The sequence below is a fragment of the Pseudorca crassidens genome, chromosome 13 (assembly GCF_039906515.1).
Source record: "Pseudorca crassidens isolate mPseCra1 chromosome 13, mPseCra1.hap1, whole genome shotgun sequence".
In the NCBI taxonomy this organism is placed as follows: Eukaryota; Metazoa; Chordata; class Mammalia; order Artiodactyla; family Delphinidae; genus Pseudorca; species Pseudorca crassidens.
The window spans coordinates 19,110,423-19,136,097 of NC_090308.1; the positions used below are offsets into that span (position 1 = coordinate 19,110,423).

The 25,675-nt window shown below is 36.3% G+C and overlaps 1 protein-coding gene across 5 annotated transcripts in view; it reads left to right on the top strand.

Moving 5' to 3' along the window:
• Positions 1-25,675, top strand: part of SHPRH (SNF2 histone linker PHD RING helicase) — an 81,449-nt gene that overhangs the window by 24,842 nt on the left and 30,932 nt on the right. For all 5 annotated transcript variants that reach the window (XR_010933641.1, XR_010933642.1, XM_067701843.1 and 2 more), the window contains exons 11-20: positions 819-897; positions 2,777-2,940; positions 3,060-3,316; positions 4,476-4,597; positions 9,051-9,139; positions 11,408-11,500; positions 15,293-15,400; positions 16,368-16,510; positions 17,515-17,688; positions 18,005-18,067. Coding sequence is in view for 3 of the 5 variants with exons in the window: in XM_067701843.1 (XP_067557944.1) it covers positions 819-897; positions 2,777-2,940; positions 3,060-3,316; positions 4,476-4,597; positions 9,051-9,139; positions 11,408-11,500; positions 15,293-15,400; positions 16,368-16,510; positions 17,515-17,688; positions 18,005-18,067 (1,292 nt within the window). In the remaining 2 variants the exon portion in view is untranslated. The remainder of the gene's footprint in view (positions 1-818; positions 898-2,776; positions 2,941-3,059; positions 3,317-4,475; positions 4,598-9,050; positions 9,140-11,407; positions 11,501-15,292; positions 15,401-16,367; positions 16,511-17,514; positions 17,689-18,004; positions 18,068-25,675) is intronic.

Consider the following 25,675-nt stretch of genomic DNA (forward strand, 5'->3'; position numbering starts at 1 on the left):
TGAGAATTTCTGCAGAACCTTCTGAGGGCTGGGGAAGAGAAAAGGGAAAGGGATTGGAGGAAACTGTCCATAGAAAATGTAATAGTTTAAGTGTAGTTAACCCACAGCATTGACATTGGCCAAAAGTTTGCCTTTAAACACTCAACATTTGCTTTTCTCTGTGTATGAACTATATAATCCTTAGGAATTAGTTTGGTAATCTGTGAATCATTGCTCTAAATGCAATGCACATGTATATTTGAATAAGATGGCAGTTTTTGTGTGATGCAGATCAAAGTATTTAGGGACTTTTATAAGCACTTCTGCTATGTGGAAGGCTCATCATATAGCCTCTGATAACTTTGGCAGTTTTTTGATCAGAGAGACCAAATGGTAATAGAAAAATACTACTTTAGAGGACAGAATTTTTATTCAGACTTTGTTGTATGTCTTTATTCTGTCTTTGGCCAGTCTATAACCTGAATTGAATTTATAAATCATGTCTATTAGCATAGTGGTTCACATCTGGAGAATGGGGTGGTCAAGGGAATGTATCAGTCATTCAGTGGGTATTTTCATTCTACACATACTTGAACTACCTTTCCTCTTTGGAAGGACACATGACAGCCTCCTGCTAATGAGAACCACTGCACTAGAAGATAGCCCGTTGAATATGACATTCAATATTGAGTGTGATAAGTGTTCAATAAGCGCAGATGCATCTGACCTGAAACGTAGCTTGACATGGGCTATTTTCATAAGTAAACATATTCCTGACTTTTGAGTTTTTCCTGTGTCTTTTTTCTTTTCTTTTTTATTTAATATTTCTCTCCCATCAGGCTGCAGAAATGGCTCAGCGCTTAAGTGGGATTAACCGCTGGTGCATCAGTGGCACTCCAGTACAGAGAGGATTGGAGGGTAATGTATGGTTTTCTCACATATTGCATATATTTGAAAAGCTTAATTTTTTTGAACAAGAAGTATTTTATGTTTAACTTTTGCTGAAATCCTTACTTAAGTGATTATATATGTATTTATATTTGACTCCTAATAGTTTCAAACACTTAACCTTTTTAAATGGAATCAAGCGATATTTGTTTGCATATATGAGGATAGGTATATGGTGAGTAGTCCCATTGTCCTAATTTGAGCAGTTACTGTGCGTGCTTGAACAGTGTAGACATAGGTCTGAATTGAACTCAAAGTTCCAAACGGTGAGTAGAAAACAGGAAGAACCTGACAAGAAAGAAAGAGGGAAAGAGCCAGAGAGAGAGGAAAAAGGAATTAATTTCACTTGGCTGTGTCTATAAAAATAAGGACCTCCCGCTCACACAGTATAACTCATGCTTCTACATTAATCTCATTCATATAACTTATTTTTTCCATAGAACATAGACTGCATTTTTAAAACTTTTGTTCAAGTTGCAAATATTTAAAACTAAAGATTTAAGTAAATGTTGTTTTACATAATAAATTTCCTGAAAAGCTGTCATTAAAATGCAGTTAATTATAAAATATAAATATTTTTGGAGTCCTGTGGCAAATATTCATCCTCAAAATTTATCATTCTGAAAATTCAAATTTTCATATATTGTTTGTTTCTAGCAGAATAACTTATCATTCTGCTAAAATAAAAATATCAACGTCCATCCATTACAATGATGTGAAAAACAATTTTTTTTGATGATTATTTTTAGGGGGAAAGAGTTTTTTAGGAAGATTTTAGGTATATATTAAAATACCTGTGTAATTTTAGTAAGTTACATTGCGAAACATATTTATAGAGTAATATCAGTCTAATTAAAAGGCCAAATTTAGTGGTCTGCTGTTACATTGGAAACTGCCCAATTATGATATTTAGGTGTTTATAAGATATCACTCAGCTCAAAAGTTAGCTGAGAAGGTATAGAAAAAAGAAAATGACTATCAAAGTTACTTTTTTCTGATTTTAATATTGAAAAGTATAAGCAATAATTCCTCAGTTCCCTGGGTAGTTAGTTTATTTTGGTTGAATAAGATGTTGGTAGGTGTTTTGAACACTTGTCACCATTCAACAAATTTTTTATTAATTTTTTTAACACCTTTATTGAGGTATAAATGACATATAATGAAACTGTAAATATTTAAAATGTAAAATTTATAAATTTTTGACATATGTATTTACCTGTGAGTTTATTTCCGCAGTCAACATAATCACCCCCAAAAGTTTTCTCATGCCCAAGTTACCTTAAAAAATAGCCTTTCCCAAATTTCTAGAAATTTAGTTTATCTTTCATCTTTGCTTCCATGATTCGCTGATATCTTTAACACTATGACTCTTGTAATATATCTGTTCTTTTTGTAGTTGTTGCAGTGGGAATGTTAGCCTGACGTGACTTACTATGTTGTATTTGGAAGTAGAAGTCTCATTTGTTTTCTTTTTGTGTTAGACCAGGGTTTCTTCACCTTAGCCCCATTGACGTTTAGGGACAGATAGTTCATTTTTGGGGGGAGCTGTTCTGGGCATTTTGGATATTGAGCTTTTACCCTCTAGATGCTGGTAGCATTCTTGCAATTGTGACACCCACAAATGTCTCCAGACACGGCCAAATGTCTCCAGTGGGCAAAATCGCACCCCTCCACCTCCACCTCAGTTGAGATCCACTATGCTAGACTGATAGAGATAAATCAGATTTGATGATTTATTAATTAACAATGTTCGCTTTTGCACCATGGTAAAGTCAAAAAATTGTAAGTCGAACCATTGTAAGTTGGGCACCGTCTGTATTCTCAATGTGCTTTTTTTCTTTCTTTTCAGATCTTTTTGGGTTAGTGGTCTTTCTTGGTATTGAACCTTACTGTGTCAAACACTGGTGGGTTCGACTTCTCTATCGCCCTTACTGCAAGAAGAATCCTCAGCTCCTCTACAGCTTTATTGCCAAGATACTGTGGAGGTCTGCAAAGAAAGATGTGATTGACCAAGTCAGTAGGATAAGTTTTTATTGATTAAGGGTATTAGGAAAAAAAAAAAAGAAGAAAAGCAGAATTTTGGTAGAAAGTTAAATTTCCAGGTGAAATCTTCTTTTTTCTCCTCTGTATAGATCCAGATACCCCCTCAGACAGAAGAAATCCACTGGCTCCACTTTTCTCCAGTGGAAAGACATTTCTATCACCGTCAACATGAAGTGTGCTGCCAGGATGCAGTAGTAAAACTCAGGAAGATTTCTGACTGGGCTTTGAAGCTCAGCAGCCTGGACAGAAGGACTGTCACCTCCATCCTATATCCATTGCTGAGGCTCAGGCAGGCCTGCTGCCACCCACAGGCTGTTCGTGGGGAGTTCTTGCCACTCCAGAAAAGGTTTTATTACCAATTTTCTTATACTCCAATTGATAATACAGTAGTAATAGACAATATTTAAGCAATTAGCTTCCTAGCCCACAGTTTCGTTCAGGGTATTATAACTGAGTTGTCAGCTGTTTTTAGCAGTGTGGTGACTTTTCTTTGATATGGAACCCCCTTTGTGAAAGAGAATCACATCAAAATTATTTTCATTGTTTTGAACATTTCTTTAAAATTAGAACTGTTGTAGGGTTTTGTTGTTTTTTTGGGGGTGGGGTTGTTTTCTGCTGCACCCCAGATATGAAAGGCTTTTGTTCTTTTTGCATTATATTTTTTGGTTCCCACATCGGGGAATTAGATGAATTAGATTACCATTAAATATTTTCTTTATAGTCGTGTTAGCTATATTCTTTGATTATTCCTTTCTAATACATTAAGGTTATTTATGCCCACAATACTCTATTGTCCCAGAAACTTTTTTGTTCATCAGACTGTGACTTAAGAACTGGCCTTTTTTTTTAGCACTTGATATTAAAAAGATACCCTTTCAGGTGCTGTAAGAAACATAAAGAGGAATTTGACTTTTGTCCTTGCCTTTAAGCAGTTTATGGACAAATAAAGGAGCTGACAAAGATTATAGATCTCTATTATGTAAGGCAAACATGATGTATTTCACAAGAGGTATATATGAATTGCTGTGGACAATTAGAGTATGACAGTAATTTCTATATAAAGTAGTTAATGTTAGACAGCCTTCTGGTGGAAATGGCATTTGAGCTGATCCTTGGAGAGTATTCATTTTCTTTACAGATTAAAAAAAGTCAGGCTCTTAGAGGTTAATTAAGTTTAGTGCTAGGATACAGATTCAGTGTTACATTCGCACACCCATACTGTTCCAAGTGTATCACGTGTACTTTGTACTTTAGGAAGATTTTCCTAGTTCTGGTCTTCATTGACTGAAATGAGAGAAAGTTAAAGAATGATGGGATCAGAAGAATGCTTGCTAGAATAGTAAGAGGTAATCAAGCTAAAAGTGGTAATGGTGAAAATGGGGGTAAACAGAAAGATACTGAAGATCACAAAGACTCTGTAAGAGTCTGGTGCTCTTGACCTTATGTAATATAATACTCTAACTTAGGATTCTTTCTAGTCCTGAACAATCTCCCTTTTCTTTTAGCACCATGACAATGGAGGAACTGCTGACATCTCTGCAGAAGAAATGTGGAACTGAATGTGAAGAAGCACATCGGCAGCTAGTTTGTGCCCTCAATGGCTTAGCAGGCATCCACATCATTAAAGGTAGAAGGTGATTGCTTTGTTATCTCTGATTCTTCTAAACACTTAATGAGGAAGATTAGTTATAGTAGAAATCAAAGTTTCCCAAGAAAGACACTTTCACACGGTACTATTCGGAATTTAAATAGGTTCAGCTTAATGAAGAGCAGTTACACAGAACGCTTCAAAAACCTTCAAAGTTTACATATGCTTTCACCAAACATTTCCACTTTTAGAAGTTTTTTTAGGGAAATTATAATGTGAACAAAGATTTGGCAATAAATTATGGATTTTAGTCTATAGTAGTGAACAACTGAAACAACCAAAATGCCTAGAAGTAGAAGAATGGTTAAAATTTGACACATTCAAGTGAATATTGATTTACAAAGTAATACTGTTTATAAATTCATTCTCCCAACAAATATTAGAATGTCTGCTGTGTGCTGGGTATGATCTAGGTACTAAAAATAATACAGTAAGATAAAGTAGTCTCTGATCTTGTGGGCCTTAAATTCTTAATAGAGGAAGACAAACAGTTAATCAGATTGAATAGGAAAAAAATAAAATTATCTTTATTTGCTGCAATGTGATTGTCTATGTAGGAAAACTACTAGAGCAAATAAATGAGTTTCACAAGGTTGCATAAGACAAGATGAATATATAAAAATGTATTATATTCCTATATACTGGGAATGAACAATAAGAAATTATAACAATGCCATTCATAGTAGTATCAAAAAAATATGAAATACTTTGACATCAAGTTGGAAAAAATATGTACGGGACCCATACAAAAATCACAGAAACATTGAAAAGTACAAATATTGCTAACAGAAATTAAAGAATACCTAGTTATACCGTGTTCATGGATCAGAAGACTTAATATTATTAAGATGCTGATTCATCTCAAATTGATATACAGAGTCAATGCAATCACAATTTTCCCAAACAAAAATTTTAGCAGGCTGTTTATGGAAGTTGACAAGCTGATTCTAAAATTCACCTAGAATAGTCAAAACAAGTTTGGAAAAGAACAAAATAGTTGGAAGATTTACCTGAATCAACACTTATTTTAAAGCTATAATAATCAAGACAGTATAATACTGGCATAAAGATAGGCAAGTAGACGAATGGAACAAAATAGAGTCCAGAACTAGTCCCACTTATTTATGATCAGTTGATTTTTCAACAAAGACGCAAAGGCATTTCAGTGGAGAAAGCTTAGTGTTTTCAGTAAATGGTACTGGAACAATTAGTTATCCATATTCCAAAAGTTCAATTTGGGCTTCTCCGGTGGCGCAGTGGTTGAGAGTCCGCCTGCCGATGCAGGGGACACGGGTTCATGCCCCAGTCCGGGAAGATCCCACATGCCGCGGAGCGGCTGGGCCCGTGAGCCATGGCCGCTGAGCCTGCACGTCCGGAGCCTGTGCCCCACAACGGGAGAGGCCGCAACAGTGAGAGGCCCGCGTACTGCCAAAAAAAAAAAAAAAAAAAAATTCTGAAATGGAGTAATAATGTTACTTGCAGATGGTCACAATAATAAAAATAAATTTCAGATTTCCCATCTTAATTCTAAAACTGCATTCCTCATTTTATTTTATGTTGTTATGACTCAGAAGCTTAAGACAGTAAATGAATTTCTTCACTTGGCCTTTTTTCTAGTCTCCTTATCAGATTTGTTGTCTCTTTTTCCCTGTGGTAAAGTTACGCATAATATGGGAATTGGGGGAAAAGGTTATTCATCTGATCATTTCCAAACACTGTAACAGCAGGATCAGCATGTAGTTGGCTCCTAAGTGGCAAAATACCGTGCTATGGTGTAACAGGAGGTGCATCACTGCTCTTTTCAGGTAGTTTCCACTGTATTCCTTCCCACTGTATTTATTTATCTATGGATGGAAACTATTGCTAATTGTTCAGAGAAATTCCTATTAGAAAGTCCATTAATAAATGGTATGTCTATTCATTTAAATGTAATTATGAACTTAATTGTGGAGGATTAACTACTTTTAGTTTCCATGGTTTAACTCATAGTAGTATGTTAAACAATACACATTTTTAAAGGTAACATTACATATTTAACTTACATAATTTAAACTATTCTAATATTAGAGATCAGATAGTAAAGATCTGACTTGTAAAAGAAATCTAAACTTAATATCAGACTCTAAAAGGGTTTGTTTATATTATATACAAACATATATATATTATATACAATGTATATTCTATGTTCCTCACTGATTATGGTATTAAAAACATGGTATCATTTCAATTTTGTACAATGTGTACATGAAATACACACACACACACACACACACACACACACACACATATGGTATAGAAGTGTTTTAGGTTCAGTTTTCTGAGAAAGAAAACTTTTTTCCTGATCATCACATACATTTTTCATTTCTACAGGTGTTTTTTTGGAGAAAATTAGTTTGGCAATATAGAACCAGTACAATTTGTTTACCTGGAAATGTTAGTGCCATCAAGTGGCAAAGAACCGGTATTTCCATATTTGGCTTAAACTTGTATAGCTTATTGAATATGCATATTTTTATGTCTTCCCCAGAAAACGTCCTTTTTTTTTTTTACTAAGCATTGAAAACATTATAACGACTAGTTCAGTTTCAACTGTTATTATTATAGTCTAGTAATTGTACCTTCTTTAAAAGGTATAATAATTATGAGGGGAAAATCATTAAATGAATTGTTCTCTATAAATGATAGTATAAATATTAATAGAATCCATATGTCTTTTGAAAAGCTTTAGAAAAGTCTTCAAAACTAAAGAGAGTTCATTGTGTGAAGATTAATTATGTTACTCCTACATTGTAATGCAATTTTATTATTGCAAAAATAATCTTCTCCTTTATTAAAGTGAATAGAAATTGGATGACTGTAAAGTACTGTGAAAACGTGCTTTAGAAAGCTTAGATAACTGGTAGAATTAGGTATAAAGCAGTGGTATAAAAGAAAATGTTTTGCACAACAATATGAACGAATATACTTAATGCTACTGAACTGCACTCTTCTAAAAATGGTTGAAATTGTAAGTTTTATTTTATGTGTATTTTACCACAATAAAATTTACATATATAAAATCAACTTTAACAAAGAGAGAGAGAGAACCAACAACAAAATTTACAAAGGTGTATATATGGAAAACTCATTATGGCCATGAACAAATTTATAAAGTTATATATATGGAAAACTCATTATGGCCATGAACAAAGTTCTAAATCCATGATATTAATGAAACTAGTTTAAAGTTAAAAAAAATTAAAATGCAAGTGTATGTGATGATCAGGAAAAAGCCTTTTTTCCTCAGCAAACTAAAACCAGAACATCTCTTTACCTTTTTTTCCTCTTGTATTCCATGATTTTGCCACTGTTAGATTTTTATTTTAATTGTATGTATCAATTAACAATTTTGAGTTTTTCCCCAGGCAGCAAATAACATAGGTTCCATTACTCAAAGCCATTAAAAATGTTTCATCTCTTCTTCAGTGAAGTCTCATCAAACTTTTTCTGAAAGAACCAGGTAATAAATACTTTAGGTTTTGTGAACCGTAAGATCTGTGGCAACTATTCAGCCCTGCTATTGTAATGCAGAAGTAGCCACAGACAGTACATAAATAAGTCAGCATGGCTGACTTCCAATAAACCTTTATTCGTGGACCCTGAAATTTAATATCATGTAATTTTCACATGTCACAAGTTATTATTATTAATTTTTTCAGCTATTAAAAATGTAAAAGAAAATTCTTAGCTTGTAGACCCTACAAAAATGCAGTCAGATAAGACCCATGGGCCGTAGTTTGCCAACCTGTGCTTTGATACTTTTTTAATTACTTTATTTGAATAAGGTGCTAACTATGTATAATAAAAAACAGCATAAATCTCAGACTAATAGTGATAGAAATAGAAAGAATTCCTAAGCTTTTGAAATGTAGTTATTGACTGTAAATCATTCTGGCCAAATACCAATAAGAACGATTCCTATCAAGAACAGTGCATTATTTTTCTGAGAATTATGTGTAGGTTGGCCATAGTATTTTGAATATTTGTCTATAAATACATGTAAGTACCCCAAATTTGTCCTTAATTTCAAACATCCTAATGACTACTGATTGGTAGTCAGTAACTTTTAACAAGAAGAAAACCGTTTGTTTAAATTAAAAGTTAATTCAGAGTTTGTTTTTCAGTATAATTATAAAACATTGTGTTTGATTGGTGTTCTAGTCTGTGAAATTAACCAACAACAATGAAAAAAAAAGGTGCTGTTACTAGTTTTTTTTTTACTGGGGCAGTCATATTAATACCACATTAAATTCCTTTTCTTAAAAATTAAATTAGTGAATTGTAATCATTGCTATATTTTTACAGTAGGTGTTTTTAGATTATAGATAACTAGATGACATTGGGAACTAAATACATGATTTTCTTATGCTTTAAATATATTTTGATTATTCAGGTGAGTATGCCTTGGCAGCAGAACTGTACAGAGAAGTGCTGCGTTCATCTGAGGAACACAAGGGAAAGCTCAAAACTGATTCACTGCAAGTAAGTAAAAAGTTTCAAAATATTTGTTTTTTATAAAATAATTTTTCTGAATATTTAAGAGGACAAAGTAACAAATGGACTAAGTCATAATCACTGGGGATGAAGCTTGGAAATCATGTTCTTTTAATAAGCACCCAAGGTGATTTGTATATACACGAAAGTTTTAAAGTCACTATTCTGTCTGCTCAGGTCAGTATTGGCCACAAGGCTGACTAGATAAGCCTAAGCTACATTAGAAAAGCAGCTCAAAATATTTGTATTTCAAAGATTGGGGTCAGTTTTATCACTTCACATATTAACATCAACATATTTATTCACATGGTATTCACCAAAAAGAAGAGAAATTGAGTTAAACTCAAAAATGAAACTAAGTGATAATAAAAACTATCCAATGATCTTCTAATTTAATTTTTGGAGGTCTTTTAAGGAGACTTGGATATTTGAATTATAACACTTACTTAAGTGTGAAATATCTTCCTCTTTCTGGTTCAATCCAGTGGATCATATAGACAAGGCTCTCTAGCTAAATGGTAAATAAGGATACTTTTCTGAATCTTGGTAAGTTTAGGCTTGAGTCCCAGGTGAGGCTTCTTTTTTACCATTCAGAATCTAAACCTTGGGACCTACATGTTCACCTGTGCCTGAGCAGGTATTAGGAGGAGTGTATGGGGGGAGAGGGAAGAAGAGAGAAAATTAAATACCAGTCTACTTATATTTTGCCTGGGTAAGGATTACAGAAGGTCATGGACCTTTTAGCAAATGTATTTACCACATGCGAGAAGGAGGAAGTACAAAGATATCGTGCTCCTGAATAAAGGAAACAAAAGTAGGACAGGTAGGTCCAGTATGCCTGAGTTCAAGAGTGAAGAGTAAGCTGTCAATCAGCCTGGTTCTTGCTTTTGAGTCACAGTAACCCCAGCTGCTGATAAAGCATGGTCCATCAAATGTCTTGCTCTATCAAGTCAGATTAGCCACCCTGCTCTGTTGGGCATGTGTAAGGCATGTGTAAGGGAATGGAGAGAGACAAGTATTCCTCCCATTTCAGTCCACCACCTTGTGCAGAAAGCAGCAGAAGTCCTCTTCCACAAGTGCACACAGAGAAGTGGAGCCGAGTTTCTACCATTTTTTCTTTCATGGTATTTATACTTTTGTTTTTGCTATTAAATCTGATAGTGTTGGGCTTCCCTGGTGGCGCAGTGGTTGAGAGTCCGCCTGCCGATGCATGGGACACGGGTTCGTGCCCGGTCTGGGAGGATCCCACATGCCGCGGAGCGGCTGGGCCCATGAGCCATGGCCGCTGAGCCTGCGTGTCCGGAGCCTGTGCTCCGCAACAGGAGAGGCCACAACAGAGCCCGCGTACCGCAAAAAAAAAAAAAAAGAAATCTGATAGTGTTACTGATTATGTTATCTATGAAAGCATGATTAAAAGACCTAAGACATTTGAGGTAGTTCTTCAAAGATTAACTCTACAAAGATCTGTACCACGGCCAAACAGAGTAAACCCTTATAGTCTCAAATCACTGACACCAAATCAGACCTTACCAGAAAGTCTCCTTTCCCATCATCCTTTAGCCTTTAGTTGTCTTCTCAAATAAAGACTCAAATTAGATAGAAACTACATTCACTTTATTTTTTCTCATAGCCCTTTACTCCAGAGGGAGCGTCAAACCAGTCGCAGACTCAATACCACAGTGAGATGCCTGGCTTATATTTAATACAGAAATTTAAGATGGAGTTTTCTCCTTTATTCTACACCATCTTCACCTCTAGCTCCTCTGCTTTTCAGCCCTTAAGTTCAACAGATCCAGGTCACAGCCCTGTTTTCTAAAGTATTTCATTATCTTTGTTTTTATCATAATATAATTGCTAGGCTCATCTAGACTCATTTCCCAGGAGAAGAGGAATCTAGTCTGTGCAGTCAACCTTTCTACTTTACTGGACTTACTTGGCATACTCATATTTCCCCATATAGACAAGTGCATGTATAAGAGAAGAAATATACCTATATTACATACTCTGTTAAATACATAGACATGTTTCATGAAACTGTATCTTTTTAATTAGAAATTTATGTCATTATGAGTTAAGATAATTACTATAAAACTGACTCAGAGAAAGTTGGTATTCAAATTGTTTTAAAGGAAAAGAATTCGGTGATTAAATCTTAAATGTGGTGTTAGTGTTCTGTATGCCTTAATAATAGTAGGTTCTCCCCTTAGAGTTCACTGCATTGGCTGTCATAATTGTTGCCTTTTGTGTGTTTTACAGAGACTTCATGCTACCCATAACCTGATGGAATTGTTGATAGCCAAGCACCCAGGGATACCTCCTACCCTGAGAGATGGCAGACTTGAGGAAGAGGTAATTATTATTTTTTCATTCTGTCTATAAAAGAATTTTTTTTCAGACTTCATGCTCCATCTAATTGATATTTCTTAAAATAGTTTCAAGAGTCAGTTAAATATTTCAGTTAAATGGACGAAAGTGAAGAATTTTCCTTTTTCCTAATGGTAACTTACAAGAATAAAATTTTTCAGTACTTCTGTTACTTGCAAATAACATGATTTTTCTTGTCTTGAAAAGTTGAAAGAGGAACAATTTTTAAATCCTTTTTGTATTAGTCTTTTATGGTTTCTATAACAAAATGCCACAGACTGGCTTAAACAACAGGAATTTTATTTCTCACACTCATGAACTGGAAGAATTAATATTGTTAAAATGTCCACACTACCCAAAACAATATACAGGTTCAATGTAATCCCTATTAAAATTCCAATGGTATTTTTCACAGAAATAGAATAAACAATCCAAAGATTTGTATGGAACTAGAAAACATCCTGAATAGCCAAAGCAATCTTAAGATTAAGAACAAAGCTGCAGGCATTATGCACCCTGATTTCAAACTATATTGTAAAGCTATAGCAATTAAAACAGTATGGTATTGACATAAAAGCATACACATAGATCAATGGGACAGAATAGAGAGAACCCAGAAATAAAGCCACCCATATATGGTCAGTTAATTTACAAAAAAGGAACCAAGATTAGACAATGGGGAAAGGACAGTCTCTCTTTTTTTAATTGAAGTATAGTTGCTTTATTGTATTAGTTTCAGGTATACAGCATAGTGATTCAGTGTTTTTGCAGGTTATACTCCATCATAAGTTATTATATGATAATAGCTATAATTCCCACTGCTATACAATATATCCTTGCTGCTTATCTATTTTATACATAGTAGTTTGTATCTTTTAATTCCATACCCTTAATTTGTCCCTCCCTGCTTCCCTTTCCCCTTTGGTAACAACTATTTTGTTTTCTACATCCGTGAGTCTGTTTCTGTTTTACACATACATTTATTTGTTTTATTTTTTAGATTCCACATATAAGTGATGTATTTGTCTTTCTCTTTCTGACCTGTTCACTAAGCATAATATTCTGGGTCCATCCATGTTGCTGCAAATGGCAGAATTTCATTTTTTGCTTATGGCTGAATAATATTCCATTGTAAATATATACAACTTCTTTATCCAGTCATCTGTTGATGGGCACTTGGGTTGTTTCCATGTCTTGGCTATTGTAAATAGTGCTACTATGAACATTGGGGTTCATGTATCTTTTTGAACTAGTGTTTTCATTTTTTTTCCAGCTATATACCCAGGACTGGAATTGCTGGGTCATATGGTAGTTTATATTTAGTTTTTTGAGGAACCTCCATACTGTTTTCCTTAGTAGCTGCACCAATTTACATTCCCAACAACAGTATGCAAGGGTTCCCTTTTCTCCACATTATCCCCAACACTTGTTATTTGTAAACTTTTTGATGATAGCCATTCTGACATGTGTGAGGTGATACCTCATTATTGTTATGATTTGCATTTCTCAAATAATTAGCAGTGTTGAACATCTTTTCATGTGCCTTTTCATAGCCATCTCTATGTCTTCTTTGGGAAAATGTCTTTTCAGGTATTCTGCCCATTTTTTGATTCAGTTGTTTGTTTTTTTGATATTTAGTTGTATGTGCTATTTATATATTTTAGATACTAACCCCTTATCAGGGGTTTAGATATTAACCCCTTATTAGGTGATTAGAAAATAGGCAGACAGGGACTTCCCTGGTGGTCCAGTGGGTAAGTCTCCGCACTCCCAATGCAGGGGGCCTGGGTTCGATCCCTGGTCAGGAAACTAGATCCCGCATGAATGCTGCAACTAAGAAGTCCACATGCCGCAACTAAGAAGTCTGCACACCACAACTAAGAAGCCCGCGTGCCGCAACTAAGACTAAAAAGGCCACATACCACAACTAAAGATCCCACGTGCTGCAGTGAAGATCCCGTATGCTGCAGTGAAGATCCTGCATGCTGCAACTAAGACCCAGCACAGTCAAAATAAATAAATACATTTTTAAAAAAGAAAAAAAAAATAGGCAGAGGATCTGAATAGACATTTTTCCAAAGAAGACACACAGATGGCCAACAGGCACATGAAAAAAATGCTCAGCATCATTAATCATTAGGGAAACGCAAATCAAAACCACAATGAGATATTACTTCATACCTGTTAGAGTGGCTGTTATCAAATAGACAAGATATAAAAAGTGTTGGTGAGGATGAGAGAAAAGGGAACCCTTGTGCACTGTTGATGGGAATATAAATTGCTGCAGCCACTATGAAAAATAGTATGGAGGTTCCTCAAAAATTTTTAAATAGGACTATAATATGACCCAGCAATTCCACTACTGGGTATTTATCCGAAGAAAACAGACAAACAAAAAAACTAACTTGAAAAGATATATGCACCCTTATGTTCATTGAAGCATTATTTACAATAGCCAATATATGAAAACAACCTAAGTGTCCATTGATAAAGAAGATGTTGTATACATATATGATGGAATATTGTCTAGCCATAAAAAGGAATGAAATACTGCCATTTGCGACAACATGGATGTACCTTGAGGGTATTATATGCTAAGCAAAATAAGTCAGACAAAGGCAAATACTGTATGATTTCTCTTATATGAGAAATCCCAAAAAAAAGAAAGAAAAAAAAAAAACATACTCATAGATACAGAGAACAGACTGGTGGTTGAAAGAGGTAGGGCTTGGGTGTGGGAGAAATGGGTAAACTACTGGGTTTTTTAATTTAAATAAATTGAATAAAATTTATTTTAATTAAAAAAAATGTATTTCTCACAGTTCTGGAGGCTGGCAGTCTAAGATCAAGGTGTCAGCAGTGTTGGTTTCTCCTGAGGACTCTCTCCTTGGCTTGTAGATGGCTGCCTTCTCACTGTGTCCTCATGTGGCCTTTTCTCTGTGTACCTGCATCCCTGGTGTGTCTCTCTTTCCTTTTAAGGACACCAGTCATATAGGATTAGGGCTCCACCTTATCTCATTTATCTACATTTACTCATTTAATTACTTTCTTAAAGGCCGTATCTCCAAATATAGTCACGTTGGCGGTTAGGACTTCATCATAGATTTTGAGAAACACAATTCAGTCCTAAAACCCAAAGTATTATTTCTAAACTGAAGTAATTCCAAGAAATGATAATAACTGAATCAGACAAGAAATTCTAAAATCTATTCTTGTTTTGCCTTATAGTTTGAAATATTACTGTTCTTTCCCCTCCCATTTTTTAAAATTAAAAAGTTAGAAACTTGGGGAGCAAATCCTTGGAATTTCTTAAATTATGTGACTGACAGGTAAATGTAAGTCAAGGTGGCTTATAGGTAAAACCTCTTCAATATACATCTTATGAATTTCTAGCATGGCTTTTTTTTTTTTTTTTTTTTTTTGCAGTACGCAGGCCTCTCACTGTTGTGGTGTCTCCCGTTGCGGAGCACAGGCTCCGGACGCTCAGGCTTAGCGGCCATGGCTCACGGGCCCAGCCGCTCCGCGGCATGTGGGATCTTCCCGGACCGGGGCACGAACCCGTGTCCCCTGCATCAGCAGGCAGACTGTCAACCACTGCGCCACCAGGGAAGCCCTCTAGCGTGGCTTTTATGTTCTCTACAGTATACTTGTAGAGTTTAATGCTTAAATTGAGTTAAATAGATTAAATAAATAAAGTACACTGTTCTGGAAACATCATACTAAATTATTTTCTTGACCTGAAGTGGAAATTTATACTTGTTTCCTGTTTCAACACAGGCCAAACAGCTGCGAGAGCATTATATGAGCAAGTGTAATACAGAGGTTGCTGAAGCACAACAAGCTTTGCTGCCGGTGCAGCAGACCGTACGTGACCTCCAGAGAAAGGTATGGCCACCAATGTGACTTCCCTTATGTTTTTCTCCACATAACATTTTGGTTTTTGTTCTGCTCTGGGGAGAAACTTGAACTTTCTTATTCATCTTGGAATTTTTAGCACCTAGTACAGTACCTGAGCCACAATAAAAACTTATTTGCTGTTAGCAGTGTTTATTGATTGGATGAACAGACACATAGATACATCACCTATTTTGCGGTTATTGTCTTTCATTTCTTTTAAGGTATAATGGGGTTTCCTCTTACCTTCGGTATATAACAAGTTGTCTTTTGAAGAAAGTGAAGACTTCCATAACCTTCTTTTGATCTTAGATGTGCATGTTTCCAAAACCTTTTCTTTTAAGATGTTAGAATATGAGAACCATAAGTATTTTCTTTATGAAATATGTGCCATTTGTTATTTCTAAAATTCCTCTTTCATGAAATCAGTAGCAAAGTTTAAAGAGAAGCCTACACAAAATACTTTTACTTTTTGATTTTAACCAGTTACTCCACATTTTATTCTTCCTAATTAATTATTTAGTATTCAAGCATATAATTTTATTAGTTATCAAAGATTATTCATTGAGTAGAATCTAGTTCAGTTAGTTGAGGATAAGCATTATGACTTTATTATGCTGAGAAAGAAGCCTGTTACCTTTTCAGATATATAGAGTGAATACTGAATTTTTATTTTGTTTTAGGTATTTTTTTTAGCACAGCTTTATTATAAATGTATGTAAATAAATTCTCACCCTTTCAGAGTAATCATGAAATAGGTGTTCTATTTAGTTATATATGCAGAAGTTGTACTTATTCATTGTATGTACAACATGTATACTTGTCTCCCCACTACTGTGATTCCCTTGAGAGTTGCATTTATTGCTTCCTTTTAATTTTTCACAGAACTCGTTGCAGTGATAGAAACGTTGTGAGTACTAAAAAGACATTAATTGATCAGCTGTTGTCTTGTTTACAGATTTATTCTAATTCTCCTTGGTGGCTGAATGTGATACACAGAGCAATGGAATTTGGTATTGAAGAGGAACTTGTTCAAAGAGTGCGAAATGAAATAACCAGCAACTACAAGCAACAAACTGGCAAGCTTTCTATGTCAGAGAAGTAAGAAAATAGCACAAAACAGAATAGTTATATGAATAGTCACCCCAAATATTCAGATCATTTGGTATTGTTACAATTAAAAGTCATAACATATTGTGGTTATGAACATCTACATTTTACCTATTGTTGCATATATTTCAGACCAAAATATGAGGTATGCTTTTTTCCTGTATTTTAGTCATTTTTAACTGTTCTCTTTTCAGTGCTTTTTTTTTCTATTTTTTAATCTGCTTAAAGTATTTTCTTTGTATCTTTGTTGGACAAAGTTGCTTAAAGCCAGCTCTTTAAGCAAAGTTTTGAAACAGACTTTGTTTAGGAGAATTTTTCCCTTGGGGTAAGGCATTCCTATTTCCCTATGTCATTCATTCCCTAAGGGCTAAGCTCATAGTGCCACAGTGGCCCAGGTTTTATATTGTAGAGTCTGCTTTGTCTTCCCCATCTTTCTTCTCAGCAACAATCATACAGTTATACAGTGCCTGGCAAAGTGCCTGGCATTTAGTACATGCTTAATAAAAATATATGTGTATATATATAAGTTCCTTGTAATATAATTCTTGGCTACTTTTCTCCTTTCTTCTCAGCTTTCTGTCTCTACTTTTCATCCTACAAGTCACCTCTATGTAGAGCACAGGTGTCAGGAGAACATCTGTAGTCAATCAGTATTACAAAGAAAGAATGTGGCAATCCGGATCTTTCAAAGACATCAGGCACAGAGACATAGATTTTACATATTGTTTTTCAGATTTTACATATTGTTTTTCGTTTCTGAGGGCAGGCACTATCAGATGTTTTTGTTATCTTTTGTAGTAGACAACCCAATGTTATTATTCTTTGTTTACTAGTAGATACCAATTGAATACACTCCTACTGTAAACTCACTCAGGTGTGACTAGGTAAAATGTTGCAGTTTCTTTAACACTTTGCCAACCACTTCTTGAATTTTTAGGAAATTGACCTACTGTTCTTTTCTTTGCTGTGTGTGTGGTGCTGGTGATGGGAATCAGGTTCCATGACTGCAGAGGTCTTCAGTTCTTACTTACAACACATATGGAAGAGCTAAGTAAGTTCCAGAAGCAAGTAAGAGACGCTGTAAAAAATCTGGAGGGACCTCCATCTCGTCATGTTATTGAGTCTGCAACAATCTGCCACCTCCGGCCAACCAGGCTTCCTCTCAATTGGTAGGTAATAGGAGAAATCATCCAATGAATGGCATCATTCCACTGAGCTAGATTTCTCCTGAGAGAAGAAACACTGGCTCACATAATAAAACATTTTTCATTTGCATTCAGACAGAAGTAGAGATGTATTATTAATCGAACTTTAAAAACAAAACCTCTCTAGGACCACATACCTGAGGACCACGTATTTTTTTTTTCTAAAATGGCATATTTGTTGTAAAGAAAATGTGAAGTATAAAATACTAAGCCTCTTTTAGAAGTTACCTGATTGCAGTTATGTTTCTGAATATTTCTCTGATAATTTCTTCTTTTCCAGCTGTGTCTTTTGTAAGGCTGATGAATTGTTCACAGAGTATGAATCGAAGTTATTTTCTCACACGTAAGTTCTCCGATTGATTATTTCCCATCAGGAAAATGAAACATTTTACAAGACTTGGTATTTTAATTTATACAACTACATTTTCCTCACAATAACATTTCTTATATTTTTTTCTCTTACCCAGCCAGTTTACTAAACTTTAGCATTTGCCCATTTAACATGCTCAGTTTCACCTGTGCTGACGTTTACCCCCAAATGCTCCTGTCGTGTGGTAATATGTGCTTAAGGGACAGTTTATGGGAGTACACAGACTGTGCAGTCCAACAGATATGACCTCAAATCCCTGCTCACTACTATGCACAGATTACTTCTCTAAGCCTCAGGATCCTCATTTGTGAAATGAAGATAATAACACCTCACTGAGTTTTCTTTATGTATATTAAATAAGAAAAGGCATATAATTACTTAGCATAGTGGGGTTTTTCAGGGTTTTTTTTTGTTTTTTTAATTAACATCTTTATTGGAGTATAATTCCTTTACAATGTTGTGATAGTTTCTGCTGTATAACAAACTGAATCAGCTATATGTATACATATATCCCCATATTTCCTCCCTCTTGTGTATCCCTCCCACCCTCCCTATCCCAACCCGCTAGGTGGTCACGAAGCACCAAGCTGATCTCCCTGTGCTATGCGGCTGCTTCCCACTAGCTATCTGTTGTACATTTAGTAGTGTATATATGTCCATGCCACTCTCTCACTTCATACCAGCTTACCGTTCCCCCGCCCTGTCTCCTCAAGTCCATTCTCTACATCTGCGTCTTTATTCCTGTCCTGCCACTAGGTTCTTCAGAACCTTTTTTTTTTTTTTTTTAGATTCCATAAATATGTGTTAGCATACAGTATTTATTTTTCTCTTTCTGACTTACTTCACTCTGTATAACAGACTCTAGGTCCATCCACCTCAATACAAATAACTCAATTTCACTTCTTTTTATGGCTGAGTAATATTCCATTGTATACATGTGCCACATCTTCTTTATCCATTCATCTGTCGATGGACACGTAGTTTACTTCCATGTTCTGGCTCTTTTAAATAAAGCTGCAGTGAACATTGTGGTACTTGACTCTTTTTGAATTATGGTTTTCTCAGGGTATATGCCCAGTAGTGGGAATGCTGGGCCTTATGTTAGTTCTATTTTTAGTTTTTTAAGGAACCTCCATACTGTTCTCCGTAGTGGTTATATCAATTTACATTCCCACCAACAGTGCAAGAGGGTTCCCTTTTCTCCACACCCTCTCCAGCATTTATTGTTTCTAGATTTTTTTGATGATGGCCATGCTGACTGGTGTGAGGTGATACCTCATTGTAGTTTTGATTTGCATTTCTCTAATGATTAGTGATGTTGAGTATCCTTTCATGTGTTTGCTGGCAATCTGTATATGTTCTTTGGAGAAATGTCTATTTAGGTCTTCTGCCCATTTTTGGATTGGGTTGATTGTTTTTTCATATTGAGCTGCTTGTAAATTTTGGAGATTAATCCTTTGTCAGTAGCTTCATTTGCAAATATTTTCTCCCATTCTGAGGGTTGTCCTTTCATCTTGTTTATGGTTTCCTTTGCTGTGCAAAAGCTTTTAAATAGGTCCCATTTGTTTATTTTTGTTTTTTCCATTTCTCTGGGAGGTGGGTCGAAAAGGATCTTGCTGTGATTTATGTCATAGAGTGTTGTGCCTATGTTTTCCTCTAAGAGTTTTATAGTGTCTAGCCTTACATTTAGTTCTTTAATCCATTTTGAGTTTATTTTTGTGTATGGTGTTAGGGAGTGTTCTAATTTCATTTTACATGTAGCTGTCTAGTTTTCCCAACACCACTTATTGAAGAGGCTGTCTTTTCTCCATTGTATATCCTTGCCTCCTTTATCAAAAATAAGATAACCATATGTGCATGGGTTTATCTCTGGGCTTTCTATCATTTTCCATTGACCTATATTTCTTTTTTTGTGCCCGTACCATACTGTCTTGATTACTGCAGCTTTGTAGTATAGTCTAAAGTCAGGGAGTCTGATTCCTCCAACTCCGTTTTTCTTTCTCAAGATTGCTTTGGCCTTTTGGGGTCTTTTGTGTTTCCATACAAATTTGTGAAATTTTTTGTTCTAGTTCTGTGAAAAATGCCAGTGGTAGTTTGATAGGGATTGCATTGAATCTGTAGATTGCTTTGCTTAGTAGAGTCATTTTCACAATGTTGATTCTTCCAATCCAAGAACATGGTATATCTCTCCATCTATTTGTATCATCTTTAATTTCTTTCAGCAGTGTCCTGTAGTTTTCTGCATACAGGTCTTTTGTCTCCTAAGGTAGGTTTATGCCTAGGTATTTTATTCTTTTTCTTGCAATGGTAAATGGGAGTGTTTCCTTAATTTCTCTTTCAGATTTTTCATCATTAGTGTATAGGAATGCAAAAGATTTCTGTGCATTAATTTTGTACCCTGCTACTTTACCAAATTCATTCATTAGCTCTAGTAGTTCTCTGGTAGCATCTTTAGGATTATCTATGTATAGTATCATGTCATCTGCAAACAATGACAGCTTTACTTCTTCTTTTCCAATTTAGATTCCTCTTATTTCTTTTTCTTCTCTGATTGCTGTGGCTAAAACTTCCAAAACTATGTTGAATAATAGTGGTGAGAGTGGGCACCTTGTCTTGTTCCTGATCTTAGTGGAAATAGTTTCAGTTTTTCACCATTGAGGACGATGTTTGCTGTGGGTTTGTCATATATGGCCTTTATTATGTTGAGGTAAGTTCCCTCTGTGCCTGCTTTCTGGAGGGTTTTTGTAAATGGTCGTTGCATTTTGTCAAAAGCTTTTTCTGCATCTATTGAGATCATCATATGGTTTTTTTTCTTCAGTTTGTTAATATGGTGTATCACATTGATTCATTTGCATATATTGAAGAATCCTTGCATTCCTGGGATAAACCCCACTTGATCATGGTGTATGATCCTCTTAATGTGCTATTGGATTCTGTTTGTTAGTATTTGGTTGAGAATTTTTGCATCAAGGTTCATCAGTGATATTGGCCCGTAGTTTTCTTTCCTTGTGACATCTCTGTCTGGTTTTGGTATCAGGGTGATGGTGGCCTCGTAGAATGACTTGGGGAGTGTTCCTCCCTCTGCTATATTTTGGAAGACTCGAGAAGGATAGGTGGTAGCTCCTCTCTAGATGTTTGATAGAATTCGCCTGTGAAGCCATCTGGTCCTGGGCTTTTGTTTGTTGGAAGATTTTTAATCACAGTTTCAATTTCAGTGCTTGTGATTGGTCTGTTTATGTTTTCTAATTCTTCCTGGTTCCGTCTCGGAAGGTTGTGCTTTTCTAAGAATTTGTCCATTTCTTCCAGGTTGTCCATTTTATTGGCATATAGTTGCTTGTAGTAATCTCTCATGATCCTTTGTATTTCTGCAGTGTCACATGTTACTTCTCCTTTTTCATTTCTAATTCTATTGATTTGAGTCTTCTCCCTTTTTTTCTTGATGAGTCTGGCTAAAGGTTTATCAATTTTGCTTGTCTTCTCAAAGAACCAGCTTTTCGTTTTATTGATCTTTGCTATTGTTTCCTTCATTTCTTTTTCATTTATTTCTTATCTGATCTTTATGATTTCTTTCCTTCTTCTAACTTTGGGGTTTTTTGGTTCTTTCTCTAATTGCTATAGATGTAAGGTTAGGTTATTTATTTGAGATGTTTCTTGTTTCTTGTGGTAGGATTGTATCGCTCTAAGCTTGCCTCTAGGAACTACTTTTGCTGCATCCCATAGGTTTTGGGTCATCATGTTTTCATTGTCATTTCTTTCTAGGTATTTTTTTATTTCCTCTTTGATTTCTTCAGTGATCTCTTGGTTATTTAGTAGTGTATTGTTTAGCCTCCAAGTGTTTGTATTTTTTCAGATTTTGTCTTGTAATTGATATCTAGCCTCATAGAGTTGTGGTTGGAAAAGATACTTGATACGATTTCAGTTTTCTTAAGTTTACCAAGACTTGATTTGTGACCCAAGATATGGTCTATCCTGGAGAATGTTCCATGAGCACTTGAGAAGACAGTGTATTCTGTTGTTTTTGGATGGAATGTCCTGTAAATATCAATTAAGTCCATCTTGTTTAATGCATCATTTAAAGTTTGTGTTTCCTTATTTATTTTCATTTTGGATGATCTGTCCATTGGTGAAAGTGGGATATTAAAGTCTCCTACTATGGTTATGTTACTGTCGACTTCCCCTTTTATGGCTGTTAGCATTTGCCTTATGTATTGAGGTGCTCCTATGTTGGGTGCATAAACATTTACAATTGTTATATCTTCTTCTTGGATTGATCTCTTGATCATTATGTAGTGTCCTTCTTTGTCTCTTATAATAGTCTTTATTTTAAAGTCTATTTTATCTGCTATGAGAATTGCTACTCCAGCTTTCTTTTGATTTCCAATTGCATGGAATATCTTTTTCCATCCCCTCACTTTCAGTCTGTATGTGTCCCTAGGTCTGAAGCGGCTCTCTAGTAGACAGCATATATATGGGTCTTGTTTTTATATCCATTCAGCCAGTCTGTGTCTTTTGATTGGAGCATTTAATCGATTTACATTTAAGGTAGTTATTAATATGTATGTTCCTGTTATCATTTTCTTAATAGTTTTGGGTTTATTATTGTAGGTCTTTTCCTTGTCTTGTGTTTCTTGCCTAGAGAAGTTCCTTTAGCATTTCTTGTAAAACTAGTTTGGTGATGCTGAATTCTCTTAGCTTTTGCTTGTCTGTAAAGGTTTTAATTTCTCTGTTGAATCTGAATGAGGTCCTTTCTGGGTAGAGTAATCTTGGTTGTAGGTTTTTTCCTTTCATCACTTTAAATATGTCCTGCCACTCCCTTCTCTCTTACAGAATTTCTGCTGAAAGATCAGCTGTTAACCTTATGGGGATTCCCTTGTATGTTATCTGTTGTTTTTCCCTTGCTGCTTTTAATATTTTTTCTTTGATTGTTTGATTACTATGTGTCTTGGCGTGTTTCTCCTTGGATTTAATTTTTGATTGTTTAATTTAATTTTTGATTGTTTGATTACTATGTGTCTTGGCGTGTTTCTCCTTGGATTTATCCTGTATAGGACTCGCTATGCTTCCTGGACTTGATTTTTTCCTTTCCCATATTAGGGAAGTTTTCAACTATAATCTCTTCAGATATTTTCCCAGTCCCTTTCTTTTTCTCTTCTTCTTCTGGGACCCATATTATTCGATTGTTGGTGCGTTTAATGTTGTCCCAGAGGTCTCTAAGACTGTCCTCAATTCTTTTCATTCTTTTTCCTTTATTCTGCTATGCGGTAGTTATTTCCACTATTTTATCTTCCAGGTCACTTATCCGTTCTTCTGCCTCCGTTATTCTGCTATTGATTCCTTCTAGAGAATCTTTAATTTCATTTATTGTGTTGTTCATCATTGTTTGCTCTTTAGTTCTTTTAGGTCCTTGTTAAACGTTTCTTGTATTTTCTCCATTCTATTTCCAAGATTTTGGATCATCTTTATTATCATTACTTTGAATTCTTTTTCAGGTAGCCTGCCTATTTCCTCTTCATTTGTTTGGTCTGGTGCGTTTTTACCTTGCTCCTTCATCTTCTGTGTGTTTCTCTATCTTCTCATTTTGCTTCACTTACTGTGTTTGGGGTCTCCTTTTTCCAGGCTGCAGGTTCATAGTTCCCGTTGTTTTTGGTGTCTGCCCTCAGTGGCTAAGGTTGATTCAGTGGGTTGTGTAGGCTTCCTGGTGGAGGGGACTAGTGCCTGTGTTCTGGTGGATGAGGCTGGATCTTCTCTTTCTGGTGGGCAGGACCACGTCCGGTGATGTGTTTCAGGGTGTCTGTGACCTTATTATGATTTTAGGCAGCCACTCTGCTAATGGGTAGGGTTGTGTTCCTGTCTTGCTAGTTGTTTGGCCTAGGGTGTCCAGCACTGTAGCTTGCTGGTCGTTGAGTGGAGCTGGGTCTTAGCGTTGAAATGGAGATCTCTGGGAGTGCTTTCACCATTTGATATTACATGGAGCTGTGAAGTTTCTGGTGGGCCAGTGTCCTGAATTTGGCTCTCCCACGTCACAGGCACAGGCCTGACACCCGGTCGGAGCATGAAGACCCTGTTAGCCACACGGCTAAGAAGAAAAGGGAGAAAAAAAGAAAGAAAGGAAGGGAGGGATGGAAGGAAGGAAGAAGGAAGAAAGAAAGAAAGAAAAAGATAAAATTTAAAAGTAATTACAATAAATAATTTTAAAATTATTAAAAATAAAAAAATTTTAAAGTCATAAAAAAAAAGAAAAAGAAAGAAAGAAGAGAGCAAGCAAACCAAAAACCAAGTCCACTAATTATAACAAGCACTAAAAACTATACTAAGGACAGACAGGACCCTAGGACAAATGATAAAAGCAAAGCTCTACAGACAGAATCACACAAAGAAGCATACACATACACACTCACAAAAAGAGAAAAAGGAAAAATATATATATATCTGTATTTAAAAAAAAAAAAGGACGAGAGCAACCAAATCAATAAATAAATCTACCAATGTTAATAAACTCTAAGTACTAAACTTAGATAAACAAAACCAGAAACAAATTAGATACAGAAAGCAAACCCCAAGTCTACAGTTGCTCCCAAAGTCCACTGCCTCGATTTTGGGATGATTCGCTGTCTATTCAGGTATTCCACAGATGCAGGGTATATCAAGTTGATTGTGGAGCTTTAATCCGCTGCTCCTGAGGCTGCTGGGAGAGATTTCCCTTTCTCTTCTTTGTTAGCACAGCTCCTGGGGTTCAGCTCTGGATTTGGCCCCGCCTCTGCGTATAGGTCGCCAGAGGGCATCTGTTCTTCGCTCAAACAGGATAGGGTTAAAGGAACAGCTGATTCGGGGGCTCTGGATCACTCAGGCCAAGGGAGGGGTACGGATGCGGGGCGAGCCTGCAGTGGCAGAGGCCAGCGTGACGTTGCAACAGCCTGAGGTGCGCCAAGTGTTCTCCTGGTGTAGTTGTCCATGGATCACGGGATCCTGGCAGTGGCGGGCTGCACAGGCTCCCGGGAAGGGGGGTGTGGACAGTGACCTGTGCTCGCACACAGGATTCTTGGTGGCTGCAGCAGCAGCCTTAGCATTTCATGCCCGTCTCTGGTGTCCGCGCCAATAACCGTGGCTCACGCCCATCTCTGGAGCTCGTTTAGGCAGTGCTTTGAATCCTCTCTCCTCATGCACCCTGGAACAACGGTCTCTTGCCTCTTAGGCAGGTCCAGACTTTTTCCCATACTCCCTCCCAGCTAGCTGTGGTGCACTAGCCCCCTTCCAACTGTGTTCACACCGCCAACCCCAGTACCCTCCCTGCACTCCGACAGGAAGCTGGAGCCTCAGCTCCCAGCCCCGCCCACCCCGGCGGGTTAGCAGACAAGCCTCTCGGGCTGGTGAGTGCTGGTCGGCACCGATCCTCTGTGCGGGAATCTCTCTGCTTTACCCTCTGAACCGCTGTTGCTGCGCTGTCCTCCGTGGCTCCACAGCTCCCCCCGACGCCGCCACCCCCCCGCCTCTGCCGGTGAAGGCACTTCCTAGTGTGTAGAAACTTTTCCTCCTTCACAGCTCCCTCCCAGCAGTGCAGGTCCTGTCCCTATTCTTTTGTCT